At 39.0% G+C, this 23,896-nt stretch overlaps 1 protein-coding gene across 1 annotated transcript in view; it reads left to right on the plus strand.

The window, feature by feature from the left end:
- Window positions 1-1,347: 1,347 nt before the first annotated feature.
- The window catches only part of mlphb (melanophilin b), a 41,801-nt gene continuing 19,252 nt past the window's right edge, over window positions 1,348-23,896 (plus strand). Inside the window, exons 1-6 of the mRNA XM_006807598.3 lie at window positions 1,348-1,440; window positions 4,238-4,409; window positions 18,422-18,643; window positions 20,011-20,150; window positions 22,263-22,304; window positions 23,655-23,707. Of these exons, the coding sequence (XP_006807661.2) occupies window positions 4,285-4,409; window positions 18,422-18,643; window positions 20,011-20,150; window positions 22,263-22,304; window positions 23,655-23,707 (582 nt within the window). The 5' untranslated portion in view covers window positions 1,348-1,440; window positions 4,238-4,284. The remainder of the gene's footprint in view (window positions 1,441-4,237; window positions 4,410-18,421; window positions 18,644-20,010; window positions 20,151-22,262; window positions 22,305-23,654; window positions 23,708-23,896) is intronic.

Here is a 23,896-nt window from a genome sequence, read left to right on the forward strand (position 1 = left end):
CGCAAACTACATGTAACCGCATCAAAAATGATAGTGACCAAAGCAGTCACAAGGTTTTCTGTGCTGCACCATATTCCTATGCCTATATATATGACTGGCAGAAACCACTTGCCAACTGTGTAGGGAATACACATTTGTCCCGATCAAAAGACCGGCCCCTAAGCCTGTAAGAGTGAGCCCATCATAGGCATTTAAAGTTCTCTTCAGTTCAATATTTGCTGGTGTATTTTCAAATTGTTTCAAATTTGGCTCATCTTTGAACAGACAGCTTTTTATAAGCCAAACGTTATTCTAGTATGTAATGTGCATATTGGGCTAGCTCAGCCTTTCCATGTCTTGAAAGAAACTACTGTATGTATATATGGATCCACCCACTGGAATGTAATAAAGTCACAAAAATGTGAAGTGCAAAAAAATACTGTGTTCATGTTTATTTATTGCACTAGTGTTTGCACAAACAAGAAAATTGGATTGCTGAACCTGTCACATGGCTCAAATCAGCTCTTTTGGTAATACACACATGAGCTGAGGGAAGGAATGGGAGAAAATCCTATGTTTATAAGAGGAGAATGACATAAATGTATTACCAAAGAGAGGTCCCCTCAGTTCAGTCCCTGTTGATTTTCACATTCAGTTGGATGCTTTACCTAATCATTTTGTCTTTGTACATTCTCATCATCATCTATGAGAAGTTTCTCCAAAATCCTACTTTCACATTAGTGACTGTAATGATTTCAACACAAAATAAGCACTTCCAAGTTGCAACTCAAAGCATAAAATGTTTGGCTTTGTACACAAACCTGATTGCTTTCTGACAAAGAAAACTGATCCACCTGCTGTGTTAATAACAGGCCTACAACTATGTTGTGTTTCTAAGTACTCTTTAAACATGGCAATGCATCAATTATTAACGGCAGTTGGGGGGGGTGTTGGTTAATTTTTTCCCATGTTAGAAGATCGAGTGTTTTTCTTTTCAAAACTATAATGGAGGATATCAGGTATTAATTAAGTAAGGTTAATAGCTCTGCAGTCATGCATCACACTTTCTCATCTAACTCAGGATCCACTGCATGTGACTGGCTTTAATATAACCTCCTGATCACAGCATGTTCTGACCGTCCTAGTGATCTAATGCTCCCAAAGAATTGCTTGCAAATTGATTGATTACCATTATTCAGCTACTTTCTTGACAAAATAGCAGTTCCAGTATATTTGAATAATGCTATGGATGAGGCCTGGGAGGGGGGGCAAGCTTAAAGCCAGACCTTTTGAAGTAAAGTCAAAGAAGGCGGAGAGGAGGCTGTCTCCCCGGCTTTTCTTCCTCTTGGTTAACAAGACATGTGATTAGCAGTGCTTTCTGCTACTTAGTTTTTGCCCTGCAGTCAGCTTTGTCTGCCTTTAGAGGAAACACTGCCTGCAGGCAACTAAACCACCACAAAGGTAAGTCAGTGTCTTATTAATGTGTTCATATCTCCTGATTTGTAAGAATCGTGTTACTTTAATTGTCAGGCTTTTAACTTGTGTCATTGGGGCAAATGTATGTCTTGAAAGGTTTTAACTTTTAATGAAAGACACATCTTTTATGTTTTTTAAGGTCAATTTCCTTTAATCTCCTCAGAGGTAGCATAGGTTGCAAAGCGTGTAAACTGACTTTATGAGAAATAAAGAACTTGTTTGTTATCACTACAGTTTCTTAGAGTAAAACTATCCCAGGATTAATGTCTCCAAATCTGCTGTAAAACCTTCCCTTTGCAAACATAAGGATTGCTGCAAATCCCCTGCACCTGTTGAATACATTGCAGGAAGAATAAATTCCCTGAATTTCATTTCAGAATATGTTCAGTTTACAGACCACAGAAAATAGGATTATTAAAAGTAAAGTGCCATACTGATTGTTTTTGGGAATTTTTAATCTTCTTATTCACTTCTTCACAATGTTTACTTAATACAGCACTTAATCAGTAGCTCACACCCACTTAACAAATACACGTAGAGGCAGCATAGACAGCTCGCCTGTTAACATGTAAGAGTTTAACTGTGGGAAAACTGTGAGCAATGATGTGTTCATATTCTACCATTTCAATGAAACTTGTTTTTCTCTCAACTGGCGCGCTTGTTTTTAACATTACTGCCCACTTGCACAAGGAGAAATTAGATTTGGTTGGCCAGTCACGTGATGGAAGAGTTGTTCTTGCATGGCCTCTGGAAAACAAGACAATTATGTGACCATCCGGAACATTCCTTCACTTATTTATGTGTATCATTCTGTCAGCTTGAGTGGCCTTACCTCATCCTCTGAAAGTAATGCATTCTGAAACCGAACCATGTGAAATATTTTGTCGAGGCTCCATTATAACAGAAACTTGATTAAAATCCTGCAGTGATGTGATTGTTGAGCTGTGCCAAACCTTTCCGGATCACAGGACAGATCCATGTGGTTGAGAAGGTTTAAGCGCTTAATATAGTGGTCTGATATGTTTGGGCAAAACAGTGGCAAATGAACTTGACAGTAGATTTCCCCATAGGACATTGTTTTCAGCTCTTGAGTGACAGCTTGAGTGACTCACAAGCACAATAAAGCTTTTCTATGAAGACAGGAAGTAAATGTACTATACTGTACAGTAAAGTCCCATTTTGAGGCCTTGAAACCTTACAGCATTTTGACATTTGCCAAAAGTAATCACTATAGGGTGGAGTGCAGTATTAGTATCAGTATCAGTCAAAGCCAAGCAACAAGCCCTGGAGGTTTGAAATTGACAAAGACTGCAGTTCTTCTACTGGACATTTGAGGCTAACTCCAAAAGTAAGTCAGTCACCACAGAAAAAATCATTAAAATGCCCAACTTTACAGAATATATGCCCCCTGCGACAAAAAGTGTTTTTGTTTTTAGTTTCTAGTAGCCCACATTCAGGTTTATTTGCTTACATTTCCAGTGGAGTTTGCAAACCAAACTTTAACGTCTGTGGTCTACTGGGTCTTTGCAACCCATTGAGGATTATAGGCGAGGTTAGAAGTTGGCTTAGGTTTTAGTTAACATGTACTCAGTTTGTATAGAGCGTCACCTGTATAAACTACCCAAGTAGAAAAAACAGCTCTTTAAACAGGAAACACTCCAATTCCAAAACTTCTTTCTGTAAATCTGCCCATTTAGCATTGTGGCTAAAACAAACAGGACACACACACTAGCTGAGTTGACGTTGACCTGGTGGATCTTAAAAACTGTAATAGTTGGTCAAGTATTCACTCCATGCGAACACCTTGCAAATGCTAGGTTGGGCCTTTCTTTACTCTCAAATAGCCTCAGCTCTAAGTGGCATGGATTCAACAAAAAGAAATCTGAAGTTCTTGTTGATTGCATGATATCATTTGTCAAAGATTGGTTCCAGCATATTCCTGATTCTACTGGATTTAGATCTAATCACTGGGGAGGCACTGCAGTCTACTAAGATTAAGGTCATGTTCATGAAATTAGTTTGAGATGACACATTCTCATGCTGGTAGAAGCCATCGGAAGACAGTGAACTGTTACCACAAAGAGATGCACATGGTTAGCAGCAATTATCTGACAGGCTCTGGCATTCAAACCTCAAGTGATTGGTATTAAGGGGCCTAAAGTGTTCAGTGTAGATTGCTGACACAAGGCATAAATACAGCCTGAACCTCATCATATGCAACAATGCTTTTTAAAGCAAAAGCTGGCATCTGGAACTGGTGCAACGCTCTAGATTCAGTCCCATTTGTCTTTTTGTAGCCACTATAGGAAGAGAACATTTTCAGCACATGCATGGATGACTTAATAAATCTGAACCTGACCTTTAATATTAAAATAATCTTTTTCTCATACAGTAAAGTGAGACAGGATATGTAATGCATATCCATGACCTGTGCTGTTTGGTTAGATTTTGCAAACTGAGTTCAGTGAGTGAGTTCAGAAAGCTGTTTATCAAATTCCACTTCCACTCTCCACTCACACGTACGTTGGACTTGCAGGGACATTTGCATGCAAACTTTGTTTAAAAAATCTTTTTTAAACACTTAGCTTGTACTAATAAACATGACGTGATCATCCCCAAAGAATGTGATAGAATTTGATCACTCACATGTTATGCTACAAACCTCATCATTCAGAGTTTATCTTAAATGTTACAATGCATGCAGAAATGTTCCCATATTGTTATATGCCAGCGGGTGCTATTAATGCTGACTAATGACTTAAACTACTTCTGTTTGTTACAGCCCAAAACCAGGGAGATTGCTAGTTTGCAGGCATCAGGTTCACAATCATGCCTGGCAGCACTGCAGGCAAGAAGCTTGATCTTTCCAAGCTCACAGATGAGGAGGCTCAGCATGTGTGGGAAGTTGTCCAGAGAGATTTTGATCTGAGGAAGAAGGAAGAGGACAGGCTTGGGTAACTTCACTTATTTCTCTGTAATTTGTCATTGGTGTAGATGTCTGGCTGGTGTTTATCGAACTGAATTATTTGGCAGCAGTAAATCATAAACTGTTTAACATTATCTACCAATTTCAAGATGGTTGGAGTTTTTCCCACTAATGGGTTTATCTTTAAAACTCAACAATAAAACAGACCCACATAAAGTTACACAAACGATTAAACAAATTGAATTAAACTTCTTTAAAATGAAATCTCATCTACTACTAGATCTCCTCTTGCTCTTGTATGTACTCACCTTTATAATTTGACTTGGTAAATTATGGGACTTTATCCTGCTACCCTAATCTACCCCACATGCGTATGCTGAATAAGGATTACATGATTATTATATGTGAAACACTTACTCTTTTGACTTTATTCTTGGTATTCTGAGATCACTGTATTGCAGTGTTCATTGCCTCTCAGTGACAGATGCTTCTGTTGATCCATAGAGACAGTTCATGTGTTGTTTTAAAAGTATGAAGTTTTCGTTTTGTTTTTTTCAGTGCTCACTGTTCATTGTTGATTATTTAGGAAATGAAGCTCTGCATCCAGTCATGCAGCTTTGCTTATTTAGTTTCGGCTCATTATTTTTGCACCACTGGCCATTTTCAGTCCTGGGGTGAAGAGTAAGGTGGTTTTGTTGAATCTGCTGGCATGTTTCAGTTAGGCCACATGTCATTTGGCATGTGGCCTTTGGTGCGTGGCTCACTGCGTTATGTGATTAATGAGACTGGGCTGTCCAGTGTGATCTCATTCTGAAGTGTTGCATCAGGGCATTTTGTCAAATGTCATGTGCATCATTACTCACAAGGTGTTTTTTAGCTTCAGTGCCTTAATGCACTGGCCTTGGTAAAACGGCCTGCCTAACCATGACTTGCCTCATTTTTGTGACCTGCACTCTTAACCTAAGGATGTTGAAGGAGTTACAGTGGTTCAAAGTTTAACACCCAGGTGATTGTGAGTCCCATCATGTTTGAAACATGACTTTTCCACATTTTACTTTCACATTTTTGGCAAAGATTAATCTCCATCCAGGTCACAACAACTCATTTAGGGTGTGGAGCTAAAACAAAGCCCCAGCCTAACTCCAATCCTCCTCCTGATCCTAGATCCTGTGACCTGCTGGATGTGAAGAGGTTAAAGTAGTACCGTTTACACCAGTAGCCCACCCATTTATTCGTATTCATAAAACAGAATTGCTCTAGCTTCTGATACATTTCAGATTAGACTGGCCTATGGTAGCGGAAACCTACACATCCTCTACCTCCATGTCTATTTCATTTGTGAACTTTCACTCCATCCACAGTTCATGTCATATTATTAAAGCTGTGCAGGGCAAAAGCTGCTGAACAGAAAGTTTTTGATGTGTGCTATTTTTTAACTATGGCCACTTGTACAGTATGCTGGGAATCTATTGCTCTAAGGTCTCAAAAATAGAAAGCAGACGAGGTGTATGCATCATTTTCAATTACAACATCCTGAATGATGATTATAGACTTTTTTCCCCTCAATGACTCAACAAACAGCTTTAAGGTTAACCAGTGCCAAGTCAGCACTAATTGCCTGTCAGCTGGTCAGCCTCCTGTTCTTTTTCAAATTTGAACACACCAGACACAAAGCTCATATAAAAGCCTCTTTTGAAAAGCAGTCAAATACAATTTCTGTCTCCAGAGCGAGCAGCTAGCCGTTAGATGTTCAGTAAACTGCAGACGAGACACACACAGTGGTAAAGAGTGTGTGCTGTGCACCTGTAGTACACACGTATAAGAGTTGACACACATCACAAGATATTTTTAATTCATTTTTCACAGCACTAACCTTGGTATATCACACTGTATATATATATATATTTGAGTGTCATGTAATCAGGCTGTGTTTTGCTTGTATAGTCACTCAGTGACATTGCACTAACATCAGCAGTCAGGCACGAAGAGTGAACACTGCTTACCCAGTGGATTTTGAGTTTAATTCTGGACATTTATGTGTGCTTTTTGCAAGATTTTTGTCACGGGTGTGGTAAATGTTGGACATTACAAATATATGCCCACTACTAAAGCAACAGCATGTTTTATCAATTAGAAATTCAACTTTTTGGTTTAAAAAGAAAGTGGACAAAAAAAATCTTTATTCAAATATAACTTTGAACAGAAGCCAAATCTCACATTACCTTTCACTGCACCAGAGCCCTCACATGAATAACAGATCTCAAATCATGTTCCTCTATAAGATCTATTTATTCTTAAAATATGCATCCTCGGTCAGCTCGTTTGATGTAAATTGAGCAGATATGACACACTGACAGGAAAAAGCGAGCAGACTAATTTTGTTCCACATTCCCAACAGATGATTGAGTCATTTGATACTAATTCACTGACCTCCTGCTCACACGCCTTGCTGGCAGCATTGGCGGATGGTTTAGAAATCAGGCTATGGGAGGAAGATGTTTTACAGGAAATTTTCACATCACCTGTGGATGATCAGTGCAGGGCAGCAGCAGCAAAAGTCCCCATTTAAGAGGTTAGACCACAAATGATATAACAGCCATTTTTTTTTGTTCCATATAACTTTCACAACCCCCCCCCCCCCCTTTTTTTTTTTTTAGACAAAACAAACATTAACAAACAGTAATAGAAATATTGCCTTGTGCATGGTTTTACCCTAAACTGCAGTTTCTTCTTTTGTCTACACTCGGCTTTAGAAAATTTTCACACAGATGTAGTACCCTTTGTCAGCAGAGACCAAAGTAAAGTCATTTGCAGACTAGCGGTTGCGGCAGATCGACTCGGTCTCACTTTGAAGATGTCACGTTGTTCTGTCTGTTCAGCACCACCTTAACAATGTAAAGCACAGATTAGCCTGTAGCATCGTTTCCGACATGCAAGGTGATTCCAGGGGTCTCTCAATGACTGAAACAGGCATAATTAGACCACAGAAAAGTGTGCTCCAATTGGTTTCATCACTGTTGCGAGGGTAACAGAGGAAATGCCAGAGGAACTTCTTGCAGATGGAAGAAGTTTGCCTTATAATGTGAAGCAGCAGTCTGAGAACCCTGGCCTCAGATGATGTAGCCTGAGTTTGTACACTCACAGATGTTTTCACACCTCAGCAGTATAGCTCTAGTAGTATAGAAAGTATAACTGTATGCTATTCACATTGGTAGTGAGTAGTATAATAAGTAAAGGTGTATGTGCTTCTTATTTAAAAACTGTAGACGGCAAAACTTTATGAAAGACTTAACATTTCTAAAGAGTTCAGAGTGAGTAGTCGATCCTATAGCCAGAATTGGCTTGAATACTACAGTTTTCTTAGTATTCAAGTAACTATGAGTGTAATGTTAAAATTGGATCCATATGAATTCATGAACCTATTCCACAGCCATGCGATTTAATGTGTACCCTTCCAGATTTGATCTTTATCAAAGTCTTCTCTTCCATGCCTGGAATCAGGACAGCCTGCTCTGTCATGTGAACAGTTACTCGTTTGAAAGAACTTTTTTTTAACCTTTCAGCATCCTCAGGGACCCCTGATAACTTGTGTAGGGGTAAAAGCGTGCTAGTATGGGGTTTTGTTTATATTTGGGGGTTTCAAATCAAGTCTCATTCATTCATTTTGACATTAAAGTTTTTCTGTTGGAAGATTTTTCATGCTAACAGACCGTAAACCAGACCAAGTGGTGTTAATGAATGAAAACAAAACAGCACCAGAAAAGGCAAAGACCAATGTAAGATCATGTGACTGTGCTATCTGCCACCACACCCACCTTCTAACGCAGACATTTGTAAATGCTGTTGTTCCTCACGTTGAAAAGCTAAGAAGCTAAAGGGGTGTCCGAAAATTAAGGTTGCCACTTTTGCCTCACAGCAAGAAGGCTCTGGGTTCATATCCACGGGATGGCGGGGGCCTCACTGTGGTGCTCTTCTACCTGTGCCAGAGCTGGGTTTTCTCCAGGTACTCCACCTTCCTTTTACAGTCCAAGGACAGGCATGCGTTAGATTAATTGGTGCTTCTAATTTGGCAATAGATGTGAATACGAGTGTGAATTGTTGTCTGTCTCTCTGTTAGCCCTCAACACATTGGTAACCTGTCATAGTCTGTAGTGTACCATGCTTCTCACCCCATGACAGCTAGGAAAGTGTCTAGCACCCTTGTGAGTCCCCCAGACTGGATGGATGGTTCCTGACTCAGCAATAATGCAGACATATAGCGGATGGATAGTGCATCAACAGTTACTTCAGATGCACTTTTGGTCATTTTTTTCTGAACATATCTAGGCCAAGTCTCATCAGAATCGCTCGTGCTAATTTGGAAAATTTGTGTATTTCTGCAGTTTATTATTTTGTTGTTGCAGCCAGAGAAAACTGAATTGTCTGGTGTCTGTTAAACAAAGTGCTTTCGCCTGTCTACAAGTCCATAATAAGAGTCTTTTTGTCACTAATTTACTTAGAATACATTAACAAAGAACCTTCGTGTCTCCAGTATAAATTACCCAAAATAGAAGGCAATGAAAAGCGGGATGGACACAGACTACAGGACAGGACAGTTTTAATCATTTGGGTTGAGGTCGCTGCCAATGTTCTTCTTCAGCTAGTTGTTTTCCATTTAGATGAGCCAGTTGTTTGCTTCTCAGGCAACTGTTGTTTTCATCCGAGTCCTCTGTGGTCTATAAAAAGGTGCAGATTTTCATGTGGTTTACATACAAAACTGCCCACGCCTAAATCGTGCAAAACCACATCTACTGGATGGATCGCAAATGAAATATTTTGGCAATGATTTATAATTTGCTTTGTTCACTAAAATAACAGACATCAACACACTTCCTAAGTGACAGACCTTTATTTTAAGTAATTGTGTTGTGTAAACTACAATCTCGCAATATGTGTAGCTGTAAAACTTTAATTTTTTGAGTCACATCTTATTGTGAGAATTTTAAAAAAGCATGCAAAATGAGACAATAATACTGCACTAATCAATATTTTATTACTTACAGTAGATCAAATGACTCTGTGCAAGGAGAAAAGATTTATCTGGAAAATTGTTGTTGTTAACTTTACAAGGCAATGTCACTGTTTTGGCTTTTATATGTTTGGGTGGGGGGCGGGGTGTTTGTTTTGTTTTTTTACACACTTATACCATCTCTCATTCTTTTGGTTTTCTGGTCTGTCAGTTTACTTTTTGGTTTAACTGTCAACACACATCAATCAGCTGTTTCAGCTGAAGTTTTCCTCTGGTGTAGTTAGTGTGTTTTCCCTGTTTCTCACCCAGCTGGGATAGCCTCCAGTCCCACTAGATTCAGAACTTGAGATGCAGTTAAGAAAAGGAAATGGGGGTATTTTATTTTTGTCTGTTGTAAATAATGCACTTATGTGAAAAAGAAATTGCACCCTTTATAAGTTCTAAGATTTTCATATTTTCACCAAATTAACTCAATTCAAAACCCAGTATTCACCGGGTTTTAATATAACATTAGATAGACACAACATATGACATGAAACACAACGGCATTATTTATTTAACAAAAATTAAGGCAAAATGCAGAAGCAGTCCAAGAGGATAACTGCAGTCAAATCAAATGCACATGATTTATTGAACATCAGTAGATGTGAGCACCTCTATAAAAGTCAAATTTTACTGCACTGAGGTCTAATAGTATAAAAAATGGCAATATCTCCCAAGACAATAAATGTTAAAAGGTCACTGAAATGTCAGTTTCAGTGTTGTGGTGAGTTTTAAAACCAGACTGAAATACTTCACTAATGCCATTTTTATCTTGAAAGGTCTGGAGCTGAAGAAGGACAACTTTCTCCAGGACTTTAGAAAGAAAAGACAATTTAGAAATTGGTCTGAAGTTGGATAAAACTGTTGGATGCAGATTTTGCTTTTTAAGAATAGGTTCTACCATTGCATGTTTAAAGTCATAGACTGAAGACTGCTATTGAACATAGAAATCAAACTCATACTCCATCCATCCATTCTCTTCCGTTTATCCTTTTCAGGGTCACGGGGGGCGCTGGAGCCTATCCCAGCTGTCATAGGGCGAGAAGCGGGGTACATCCTGGACAGGTCGCCAGTCTGTCGCAGGGCCAACACACAGGGACAGACAACCATTCACGCTTACATTCACTCCCACATTCACACCTATGGGCAATTTGGATTAACCAATGAACCTATCCCCACTAACTGCATGTCTTTTGGCGGTGGGAGGAAGCCGGAGTACCCGGAGGGACTCATACTCACATTGTCAAAAACATCTTTCAGTAAACAAGATGGAACAATATCCAGAGTACAGCTTGTGGGTTTCAAGTTGTTGACTAGTTCATTCAGTAATGAAAGTAGAAATGAAAAGAAAAAATCAAAGTGCTCTAAGTCCAGATCTCAACCAGACTGAAATGCTGTGGTGGGACCTTTAGAGCGCTGTGTATAAATGAATGTGTGCAAAGTCCAATGTCCTGAAGCAGTGTTGTAAAGAAGAGTGGATGAAAAGTCCTCCACAATGATGTGAAAGACTCAAAGTCACATAGAAAACTATTATTCCAAGTTATTGCTGCTAAAGGTGGTTCTACAGGCTGCTGAATCGTGGGGTGTGATTAATTTTTCATTCACTGCTTCTTCAGTTCGATTCAGCTTTTGTTAAATAATCACAGGGTGTAATTATCCCACGTGTTGTTGTTAAACTGAGGTTTTATTTTTATATTAGAGACTTGTAAGCAGATAGAACCAGATAATTTCTTTTTAAGTATTGATATATAAAACCTTAAATTTGTAATATGATACACTGCACTTATAGTGTTTGTTTTATTTTTAGATGTCTCCTTTTTCACATATTTCAAATAATTAGGTCAGTTCCTGTACTCCCAAAAAGTACTCCCAAAAGCTCAGGCTGCAGCCCGCTTGTAATAATTGGTTCTATGCATGCATGTATCTATTTTCTTGGATTTTAATGATGAGAGCACATATCCCTAATATCCCTACAACTTGTCTTAGGCACAGAAACCTCACATGCCTCCTGTTTATGAGGAGTAGAAGAAAGTTGACCTAAAGTGGGTTAGCGCTATTTTAACAGACTGTTTAAAAGTCCAAAGGGCAGCATCTGCTTCTTCCCTCAGAAACTATTATTTTCCAGCCCTAATCCTCTGTGTATGGGTGTCACCCTCCCTTTTTATGTCTCACTCCTGATCTTTTCCAATTGCTTAGATCTAGTTTATCGCAACTTGTCAGATAGAGCTGAGTCAGCAGGAGAATAAAAAATGAGGATGTTACTAAGACTCTCTACACCAGCTGAGTTAAGCTAGACAGAGTCAGATTTATGCGAAGAGCCACAGAGAGAGATCGCCATGTATGGGAACAGGCAGACAGCTATGAGGACTAAAGTAACTAACTGAACGCCTGGCTGCCGCACCCGGATTCCTGAGCTTTGCCGGTTAAGCAAAAACTCTGCACTACCTGCTTTTAATCAAATACTGGAGAGTGCTGGGGAATACACGAAAGCATAAGCATAAGCATTTAAGCATAAAGATGCTTAAATGTTTAGAAAATTTGTAATTATATTCATCTGTTTTTTTTTATGTTCTTCGAAAATGAAATGCCTGTAGCCTACCCTAGCAGTCATGGGCCTAAAGATACCAGAGAACCCAGGTGAGCACAGGGAGGACATGAAGCATGCCCACACAAAGGCTGGGTCAAATCCAGGACCTTCTTGCTGTGAGGGCACAGGGCTAATGCTGCATCACTGTGCTGCCCAAGTTATTTCAACTATTTTTATTAAAAACAATTTAATGGCCCCCTTTGTTTTACTACTTTTATAAAATAAAATATCACTGAAGAAAAATATAACACTCTTTGAATCTTACTGTTTACACTACAGAGGTACATACAAATACTCTGCATATACTTGTGTGTTTAATAGCGTTTAAATATTTAGGTTCTATTAATCTGAATATTTACAGTTTATTGAGAAATGTTTTTACTGTTAGTACTAGTGGATATATTATTTATATTAGCAATGTGTCAAGGTTTTGTTAGCCTTTTGCTTATTGTTGGCAGTGCTTTTTGTATTTATTTATATTACGTATTCAGCTCTGTACAATTACTTTACTGTACAGCACTTTGGTCCTGTGCTGGGTATTTTAAGGTTCTTTATAAATAAAGTTGAATTGGATATTTTATGACTGTGCAGCATTCCTTAAATGATTAGTTCATGTATCCAATAATACCTGTAAAATGTAGGCTAGTTATTGACTAGCTCTTATATGTGGTCACTTTCATACCCACCAGTGGGACAGTGGGACAGATTTGACTATGATCATATCTGAGTAACATGTCCTTCTCAGGTAGCAGTAAAAGGTGTGTACACAGACTGTATATCAAAGATGGACTTGCTCATTTGACCTATGACCTCAGTAAACACTTTTTCTGATCAGAGTCTCAATAGCTAGTGGTCCTATTTAAAGCCAAAGAGTACTTTAGAGCAAGTGCAGCCTGTAAGTGCACAGGTCCCTGACATGATTATTGAAGAAGATAAGACAAAGCTCATAGTTAAGTCTGTTTGGAGAATTGGACCCAATGAGAAGATAGGCTTAGAAATCTAAAGAGTGAAATAGACAAATCAAGAAAGGCTAATTGCACCAGTGTGTAGTCCTGCTCAGCTCTACTGAAGAATCAAGCCCCTTTTCGCTCATTGTTTCAGCTATGTGATCTGCAGGTTATGGTTTTGTCATAGTCTTGCTACTGTAATGACATTCAGCAGCAAACATGAGCTGAAAATAAAACAAAATACGGAAAGACAAACTTAGCAGCAACATTTCTAAATATTTTTCTCAGGAGCCGATCAAATTTTTGAGGTAACTGTTCAAATGGCTCTTAATTAAAACCTTTTGTGCTGTTGCTGAAAGTCTCCATTGCCCTTAAGTAGATTAAAAAAACATTAACTGATGTAATTTTGAATAATTACCATAGAAACTTGTAAAGTGATATTTTCTTGTGCTTTCACGACCTTCATCAGTCATTGGAACATAAAAATCTTGTTGCAGTTTTTGGGTAGCTCCACTTATAAACTTCTGCTATCCTCCCCTCTTTGCATGCTGCTGCACTTGTCTTTTGATAGTTGACTTTGCAAGTCATGCCCTGGTGCTTGGCAGGTATGGTAGTTGCCTACAGCACACATGTGTAGTTGAAATCATAGAAGGGCATCTTGTATACCAGATTTGTGGGATTTCATGTTTCAGAGGAGGGTAGATTTAAGAGATATTACTTTTAAATCGCACTGCTAGTGGCCAACAGCTGTTTCTGCAAAAGGTTAAAAGAGGCTTACAAAGTATCCCATTCATCCCAATGAGCTGGGCTATAATTTAAAAAGCATGGCCTTTAAAAAAAATAAATCTTTAATAAACAATAAGCATCCTCTCATCCCCGGCGGGTGTTTTGCCAGACTCCACCCATTCTGTGTGACATTTGGGAGTTGTTATCTGAATTTTTCCACTGCACTACCGTCAGCATCCTTCAGCACCGAGTGAAGCTGTTACTTATCCAACAATCAGCAAATGTCTAAATTAAAAACGTTGCAGAACAAAATGATCTGACTCAAAGCAGTGAAGTCATTGTTAACACACATGCAAGCAGACTCCAAGCCACACAGAGAGGAGGAAAGATTTGAACAGGAAGAAGGTTAAAACTGATTAAAACTTATCAAAAATAACAATATCAAAAGTTTGATAATTACAGCAATTACGATGTAATTTTGACAAAAAAGTCACAGTGAAACATTTTCCTCATCGAGTAACTCTAGAAACTTGCTAGAATTTTCTCCCTTTACTGGCTTTTCAGTGTAGCAGGCTGACATGATTATTTAAAAAGAGGTGTGTTGCCATCCATGTGCTGACAGCCATCTCTTTACTCGTGTCAGCCAAAATTTGACTCATAAAATCTTTTTTTAATGCAGCAGTATGAGGTTTGTTTTTGCAGCTATAAAAACACAAAGTGAGCAATGAGTTAGAAATTAACCTTCAAATCTCTTTCATGACAGCTACATTTTTATTATTTGAACATCTGGGGGGAAATGTGTTTTTTAAATTGTCTCGGACTCAGCGGTGTAGGCTATGGTTAGCTTAGCGAAGCATAAATACTTGAGTCAAAGGGGGGAACTTTGTCCAATGGTGTCCAGGGACACAAAAATACACCCAAAGCAGCAGCAGCTAATGGTCCACAGGATTCATGAGTTTAGTGTTTTGGAAATGGCGTGAGGGAAGTCCAGTTCTGCCGTAAGATTTTTGATAAACCAAAGTACAACTGAACAAAGTTATGAATGACCTAGCAGACTTTGTTTCAGACCGCTGAAGATGATCAACCACATAAATGAAACACAAAAAGCTAACTGTCTTATGACTTTAACTGTCTGCAGGTAAGTTAGAAGCATTTACAAGTTGGCTATTTACTATGACCTCAACCAGTAGTAGCAAGAGGATTTTTTGTATTGTGTAGAAATGATTGATAAGACAACAAAGTCAAGGTGTGTGTTAGTGTAGTTCTGCAGTGTCTTATTCTAGATGTTGGATATGGACTGTCAAGAACTGCAATCTGCAGAAGGACTGATCACATGACATGGAGGCTATTTCACACAGATATGAATATAGGTCTGTTTTGTCATGTCCTTGAGCATAAAATGGTTCACAGTTACTGAATGTAACCAGTGTTACAATGTGTGATGGCCAAACCCATCTCCACACTCTAAAGTTGGTAACTCTTGTGTATTTTCATTTCTTCATTTGAACACAATAACACACTTTAGTTTCCAATAAGTGGTTTGGATACATTTGTTCTATTTGTAAGCGCGCACATATAGTTTACTTATTCATACCAGTTCATTGCTTTGTTTGATTTTTAACTAACCTTTGTTTCTTTTACTTCTTACCTGCCATGATCCCTGGGAGTTGCCAGACAAAAGGTGATGGCCAGGGTTTGAAGCTGTTAAATACAAAGAGGGATAAATGGACGGCACCACCACTTCCTGCTGAAGGGGAGAATGTATATTTCCTTTCATTAAAAAAAACTTTTGTATTTGATTAGATATTTGACTTTAGGGTTTAGTGGTTTTTGATTCTCTTCTTTGATCTTTAGTTTGTTAACAAACTAGACTATGCTGCATCATTTTTGTGGTTTATGATTGTGTTTTGTTTAGTTACCACTCGTGTGTCATAGTGGTCTAATCAGCCATTATATTTACCCTTGTGTGTCATTTCCTGTTTAGGTCAGTTGTGTTTGTTTGGGCAGTTGTTTGGTTTGTTAAGTTTGCAGTTCTTTGACGGAGTTGGGTTTTGTTTCTTTTACCTCTTTTATGACTTCAACATTTGTTACTTTTGTAAATATAATTTTTGGGGTTAAATAAATGAAAACCCTATTTTTCTAATGACTCCTGCTTTTCCAACTTGGTCCATCACACAATGTATTCTGGTAGAATTGCAATTCAAGTATTACCAGTGTTGGGGAGTAACGGAATACATGTACCGCCGTTACGTATTTAAAATACAAAATATGAGTAACTGTATTCCGTTACAGTTACCGTTTAAAAAGGTGGTATTTAGAATACAGTTACTTTGTTGAAATGAATGGATTACACGGCGGTACTTTCCTGTTTCATATTGTGGGGGTCAGGACTGTTTGGGTTTTGTTTGCAGTGTTGCCAACTCCTTAGTAAGGAAAATCGCTATTGGCTGTCCTAAAAGTCGCTAGAAGTCGCCAAATGACATCATCACCTAATTTGCATAATTTGTCATGCTAATGAAATTGTAACCTACGTTGTTGGAGAGAGAAATAACATCGTGGAAGAGACATAAAGTGAGTAAAAAACGTCCTAAATGCAGTTAGAATTTATTTAGAACTACAAATTAAATTTCTTTTAGCAATTATTGTTTTTTAATGTCACAATTCCAACCCTGCTCCTTTATCCAGGCGTGGACCGGCAAAAGTGACCCGAATTTGGCACTTTGGTGGAGTTAATTTGTGTGTGAGAGTGTGTGTTTATAAGTAGTTTTAAACCTTGTGAGCCACAAAACAGCATAACAGTAAAGGAAGAACTGACTGCATTACAGTCAGTGCTGGAGCAGAGGCTTCGCTCATGCGCGATTCATTTGCCGTTTGGACGCACAGGTGTGAACGTCTCCTGCCCTGATAGCAGCTGGGGGAGGACTATCCTCTGCCCGTGAGCGCTTTGGCACGGGTGAGGCGCCCACGACAGCACCGCTGCTTGTTGAGAGTAATGCGTTTTCACGTCAAAAAGTCGTCATAAATAAGTCTCCAATAATACCAGAAAAAGTCGCCAGATTTGTCACTAGTCGCTTTTTAGAAAAAAAAGTCGCTAAGGGGGTCTGAAAACTCGCTAAATATAGCGACAAAGTCGCTAAGTTGGCAACACTGTTTGTTTGACAGCTACGTTCTGTTGTTCCAGGCGCCAGCGTTACGGTTGCCAGGTTACAGGGTGACACTCTCTCTCTGCGTGTTTCCTGGGTGAGAGAGGCCTTTTTGTTGTTGTTGTGCTAAGCTAATAGGCAGAATGTAGCCTCGTAGGCAGTGTAGTCCGTGCTGCAGGGAGAATGGACTGCCATACCCGTTATGTGTCTGTGAGCGAGGGAGGGAGAAAAAGGAAAAGTACGAGCTGTCATCGAGCAGAAACGGGAGCTGGAAGCATGTAAATATAATAATAACCACTGCAGCCAAGAAGAGAGCCTGACGAGCCCAGTTGTAAGTAAGCTATTAAGACTCGACTGTACACCGTGTTCGTGTTTTCCTCTGAAACAATAAGTTCTGTTGGAGCAGCCTTTCAACGCCTCTCTCTGTCTCTGCTAGCAAAGTTGACCCAGACAACAAAGTAAAGCTAGTTTTCAGCTACGAGCCCGACACGAACCGGACATATTAGCCAGAGGTCCCTTTACTACGGTTCGGAGCCGCGGACCTTCAGTAACAGTAATAAATCACAGCAATAGTACATTCATGTAGTTGTAAACAGCATGATAATATATTAAGTAATCCAAAGTATTCAGAATACGTTACTCTCATTGAGTAACGTAACAGAATACGTTACAGAATACATTTCGGGGCATGTAATCTGTAATCTGTAATGGAATACATTTTAAAAGTAACCTTCCCAACACTGAGTATTACTCAAAATCTGCAAAAACCTGAGGTCTAGCAAATTCAATACAAATCAAATTTGTCTCATGCTTTTTGTATCCTTTAAACTTTTATACCAACCGCTACTGATCTAAAATGAAGACAGATAGATTTTTCAAAGGAGCTACAATATTAGCTCTTGCCTGAATCTGTCTGTCATCTATAGTTACACTATGTAGACAATTGTGTGTGTGTGTGTGTGTGTGTGTGTGTGTGTGTGTGTGTGTGTGCTTGTTTTAACCTGTATCTACTTTAAGTGAAAGTGGTGTTATTTATTAAGTGTTTCTCCATTTTAACAGATATAATTTTAAATGTCGTTATTAATGACCAGCAGCTGGATTTAGCTGTATCCGTCTTATACCAATCATCTGGGCTAAATTTTAATAAGTTATATCTGCAGTTTATGGGTATATCAGTCACACTTAAAAGCCAAATATGCACTTTGACTAAATATATAGGAGATCAGTGTGTTAAGTGCCACAAGCATTTAATAGTCAGTATAAGCCACATTCCTCTGAGTTTGGATGGATCCCTGGAGTAAAAATGTGAAGTAATATTCTCTCAAGGATCTCTTGTACAGTATGTATAACATTATTTTCCCATGCATTTTCTGCTTTGTCTCTTTACAAATGCATGAAGATGACCTGCATGTTTTTAACCCACGACTATTTCTACATTCATAAGTCGTACAGTAAATTGGTTAATGTTATATCAAATGAACCAGATGTGAAATAAAACCTTCTACCAGGCCTGGAAGATCATTTGTTGACAGTCTGCCTTCTTGTGGATATGCTAGCCTTTCATATTGTTGTCTTATTTGTTTTTAGGGATCTAAAGACCAAGGTTGAGAGGGAAGATACCAAGAAAGAGTTGCTGGGGAACCAGACCAGCCTGACTGAGTCTCATTGCATTCGCTGTCTCCAGCCTTTTAAATTCCTGCTTAACAACAAGCATCAGTGCCTGGACTGCCAGCTCTATATCTGCAAGTCCTGTGGCCGCTATAACAAGAAGGAGGATGGCTGGGTGTGTGACACCTGTCACATGACCAGGTAGGTAATGACCAGTGTAAGAATAATTCAAAAGTGGCCATTCAAACTAAGTGTCATGTTGAATACAATAAATCATATATTTAACTGTAACTATAAATGCAGTGCAAGTTCAAGTTTTAAACCAGTCATTTGTGGACTACACACTGTCTCCATAAGCTTGATAAGCTTTGTGCTGACATGCCTTTAACCATGCTTAATAACTTGACCAGCGAGCTCTGGGATGTGTACCTGGGAAAGTACTTAATATGTTAGAGCCAGAAAAAGCTAAAGTCAAAAGAAGATTCCTCTTTTAATTTTCAGTGGGATTTCCTTCCACATGCATTCATGGAAAGCCAGAGGTGGAGAGTTCAGCAGCAAGACACTCTACAAAGCAGGCATTAATCATAGTAAATGTGACAGAGAGTAGGTCAGAAAAAGCATGAAAAGAGGTGATAGGCTGCAAAGAGGCTTGCAGCGAGCAGCACTTTTGACAGGTTCAACACACATAAATAGCACAAACTGCTCAACATGACAATTGCCAACTGGTTTTGTAGATGGGTACCAGCTCTTCCATCTGCTGAACTGAGCGACTAAAGCTGAGATTGTGTATTTCTGGCCTGAACTGATGTTAAGCTTGATTTGCAAGTTGTGGTTTGCTGTGGCAGCTCAACATTTCTAAAAGTGAATTTATGTTTTTAGGACATTGTGTTCTTTCTTGATAAGATGAATAAAAATGAGCAAATAACACATTCAGATTACTAATAAACAAAGAGCAACCCATGTCCTGTCAGTAGTTAAAGAGCTTTGAGGCAACTGTTGTTAAATCAAAGGTTAAGCGTCAGGTTTGATGTGTTTTGATGGATGTTTGACTGCTTTTTAAACAGATATTTAAAAAATCCTTTTTACTGCTTAGGCTCTGCTGGATGCAGCGATAGATTTCAATACATCCTGCTTGAAATCAGCTCCATATGGAACCATGATACCATTGTTTGTTCAGATGAAGCTGCATACTAAAAAGTTCTTTAATGGAGCTTGGCCAGTGTCTGGAAAGAATCATGTTATGTATCTCATGCTTAAACCTGCACACTGCTGTTTTATAGCAAAAGAGCAAAATACAGCTCTTTTTGCTGGCAAGTCATTATTCCCACAAGCATTTTCTATGTGATATTATGGGATAGTGTATAAATCGGCCTCAGTTGGGGCTCATTTCTCACCATGTGTTCTCATTTTAAACTTTTCACATGTAATGTTGTACTTTAATTAATAAACAAATAGAAGAAAATCTCTTAATATAAAATGCATATGCATTCATTTTCAGAATGAACCTCATCTGTGAATGACTTCTTTAGCATCTATATTTTGATTCCTTCTATTCTTCTCACTTACAGAGTACTTAAGATCGGTACTTTGGAGTGGTACCATGAGAACGTCCGTGCCCGTTTCAAGCGCTTCGGCAGCGCCAAGGTGATGCGTTCCCTCTTCAGGAGGTTCGACGGAGAACACAGCCCCTCTCAGAGTGACTTAGGAGGTGAGCAATCCACCTTCTGTCTGGTTTGTTACTTAGTTTCAAACCAAGCTTATGTCTGAAATGTCATAATCCTGGTTCTGCTGCTGAAAATGTACATTTTTGCCAATCAGCGTACTGTCACGGTGGACTTTAAGCAAAAAGATTAACACCCCACTGACTAATTAGAAACTGCTTAGCAATTAGCAGTCAAACACTTGCTGCTCTGGGCAGTTGCCAAGTAGGGAATGTCTACATGAATATCCGAACAAGTGCAAATAAAAGGTTACAAATGTGTTGTAATGTCAAGCCTCAGGTCAAGGTGGCTTTGAAGGGGCAATCTTAAGAAATTTCCATCTGTTCCACTCATTTCTTTACAAGCCCTGAGGAGAAGCTGCCGGTCAAAAGTTCAATCTGCCAGAGTCAGAGAGCACTGACTCGAAGTCATGGAAGTCTGCTTGAGCTTACCATGAGAAATCCCCACTAAATGAAAGGCTTCACTGAGATTCAGCAGCTGCATACTATACTGCGGCTGCTTGGAAAATATGCATCACTCCAGCTCGACTCGTAAAACGTCACCGTGACGATCGCCATCTCATCTGTGAACTGTGTTTGAGTTCAAGAATTGGAGTTGTAATGTATATTATTATATTTCACTGGACAACAAAATGTAAGCTCTTCACAGTGATGCACGCAGACTGAAAGTAATGCTGTGCCCGGGCCTCTGCAATCATCAGATCCTCTCCATCAAAGAAAACGGCAAATTAGAGAATATTTTGAGACAATAGTGTTTATGGTGTTTGCAATGGCGCCAATCTTGTGGTCCAAGACGCTTTATGTCACCCTTGTCCTTTAATTTGTCAGCCATCTTTGTATGAGCATCTTTATTTTTCTGACACTGAGTCACCAGAAGAAAGTTTCTGCTCTCTTTCTCAAATATTAGCAGGCTGCCAGATCTGTCACAGGGATTTAATCTTCCATCTTTCCTGTTTTTCCTGCTTTCTGGCTCCTCGCAGCTGTATCTCTCTTTTGTCGTCAGCTGACCAGGATGCTTATTGTAACTCTGCCCTGCAAGAGATTATTACCAGAGATACTAAGGTGGAGGAAAATGCTGTTTGTTTATTGTGTGCAGCTCAGGTTTAAAGTCTGATCCAGTGACGCTATTAGGCCTCATCAAAACCATTTTTTCCTCTCTTTTTGAACTTGCTCACGCTGCATTGCGAGGCCACACCCACAGCATATGAAACAAGTGATCCTTGAAGCATACTTTATGTCAGTTTCAAGCATTATTACTCACAACAGATTACCCTTTGAGATCACCACACCAGGAGATGAGTGAATGTGATGAATTATATAGAAACAGCCGAGACCTCTGGTACTGTTTACGCTGAGTCACCCCTGAGGATTTCGGGAAGGAATACAGAGCAAGTTGGTTGGCCGATGCAGCTCCCGTGGGCCCTCTGATAATTCACTCACATGTCTCCCATTCTGTGCCTGGAACTGAAGGATTCGGTCCTGCAGGGCTCGTCCAACCAGAAGCAGAGCAAAAGTGGAGGGAGGAGGACAAAACGTTTGTCGTGTATATATGTGGAATCTAGCACACAGTGTCCACAGATGCAAGCTGTAGCCATGAAATACAGTCATAAAAATGCATGTTAACAGATGTATTATGTTTAAAATGAACTCAGCATGTGACCACTTGGACTGAAATCAACATGCATTTCCACACACACATTCTTTTACTGTCTTTTTGCTGTATGCATTCGATGGTCCGCTGGGCCCCCAGAGCTCGGAGGGTGTCATCCTGTCCTCACACTCTTTGCTGATACTTACAAAAGAGTCTTGTTCACATACAAAAGTCTAATTCAGTCCACTGGCTAACTCTCACTTTGGCTCTGCCGTTTAATGCTGCTACTGCTGCTTCTGATTATTGTTTTATGTGGAAAGTATAAGGACTACCTATATTATCTCAGTTTGCTGAGCTATTTATTGCAGTTAATAACCTAATGTCATTACATCTAGATTTGCAATTAGGAGAACAATGTGATAGTAATTACAGGAATCGGATCACTTATATGAAACTATAATTAAATGCAAATTAATAAGCCATGTGCGCGCTGCTCTTCTGTTTTCCAGAGCCTCGTGAGTATGACACACAGAGCATGCCTGAGGTCCACAGTAAGTATACTGAAAAGGTCAGATGCTGTCACAAGACAGAAATATGTTTGAATTTCCAAAATTTAAATATAACCAAAAGGTGCTTTCATTATTTTAGTATATTCTGCTTTGATTTGGTGGATGAATGACTCACCGGGCCTTCTGTAAACATGATCAGAAAGCTCATTTCTAACTTCTATTCGCTATTTTCAGAGATTTGTATGGGTTTGTATGAGTAATGGACTCATTCTGTGGTCAGGCAAAAAGTTTCTGACATTAAGATATAAAACTCGTTCAGTGAATCTGTTCAGTGATTGCTTTCTGTGCATTACCTGTTTGCCTGGCTGTGTTTATTTGATTGTAATTGTACAACAGAAAATTTTAAGGCAGGTTCTGTTTTAGTACCTGTTTTGTTTTCATTTTGATTCACCTTAACTGTTCTAAATAAATCTATTTTTCACCATTTTACCACTAATAAGAGTCAATTTGAGCCCACTTTCTTTTTCCCTAATTCAGCCCCATGTGTGGTCTCTACATTCTGGATACATATATTTTTTAACTGTTACCTTAACATTTAACAGGAACATCTGTGATGATAATTGTAAGCATAACGATACAGTACATAAGAGAGGTTCATTTTCGTTCATTTACAACAATCCCTTTGGTGTTTTTGAATGCCTCACACAGGCGGTGGGCACAGCGGTTTGGGAACAGACCTAAAGGTTCTGGTTAGTCTGGCACAGTCATCTGGCTCCCATTGCCACTGGCATATCAACAGTATAAGAGCAGAGCCAGGGAAGGTTTAGTCAGAAAGACTCAAGAACATAAAAAGTGTAACTTATGTTACGAGGTTATTGTAGTTGTATTTCCACAGTTTAGTGTGCGTCACAAGTTTTTTTTTTTCTGCAGATAATTTCTGCAAAATGTAGCAAAAGCCCCAAAATTAGTTCAGCAGTTAACAGTGAGAACTAAAAGACTAATCTAAAGATATGAATGTTCATCTTTTTTTGCTTTTATGCTCAGTGTAAAGTTTTTGTTGTTCCCAGCATTTTCTTCCTTCTTTCTCGTGTTGTATTCAAGAGGGAACTGTTACACACTGCAAAAATGCAGCTCCCTCATAAACGCGCTCATAAAGAGGGACTGAAACACAGTCCATAGTGTTTCTGCTTTTGCTTTCTCTTGCTGTACTTTGTAAACAAGGTTCACACTGTAAGGTCAAAGGCCACTGGTTAACAATAACAGGGGTCTCTGTAGTCTGGAGTGACTCTGGTTTCAGTCACATGGTATCTTTGTAAATGCATGCACACTGGAAAACAAAAAACCTTTTCTTGGTTATTATAACACTGCCATGTCTTCCTTCTTTATCTATAGGTGCATATGGGGAGCACAGTATGGATGCAACAGACTCACAACAACACCAAAGGGTACGGCAGCTCATTTTTAAATTATTTTCATATTTTAAAAGAACTAGCAGTAGATTCCCCTCGATTTTAACAACTATCTGAAATCATTTTAAGGGCAGCGTTACTAAATGTTTGAACAATGTTGAGAGTTGGAAGGAAAATTAAAAGTGATGGAAATTAGGAAACACCTTCTGAGGTCATAGTAAAGAC

Source organism: Neolamprologus brichardi, chromosome 16 (genome assembly GCF_056152115.1).
Source record: "Neolamprologus brichardi isolate AB-2024 chromosome 16, ASM5615211v1, whole genome shotgun sequence".
NCBI lineage: Eukaryota > Metazoa > Chordata > Actinopteri > Cichliformes > Cichlidae > Neolamprologus > Neolamprologus brichardi.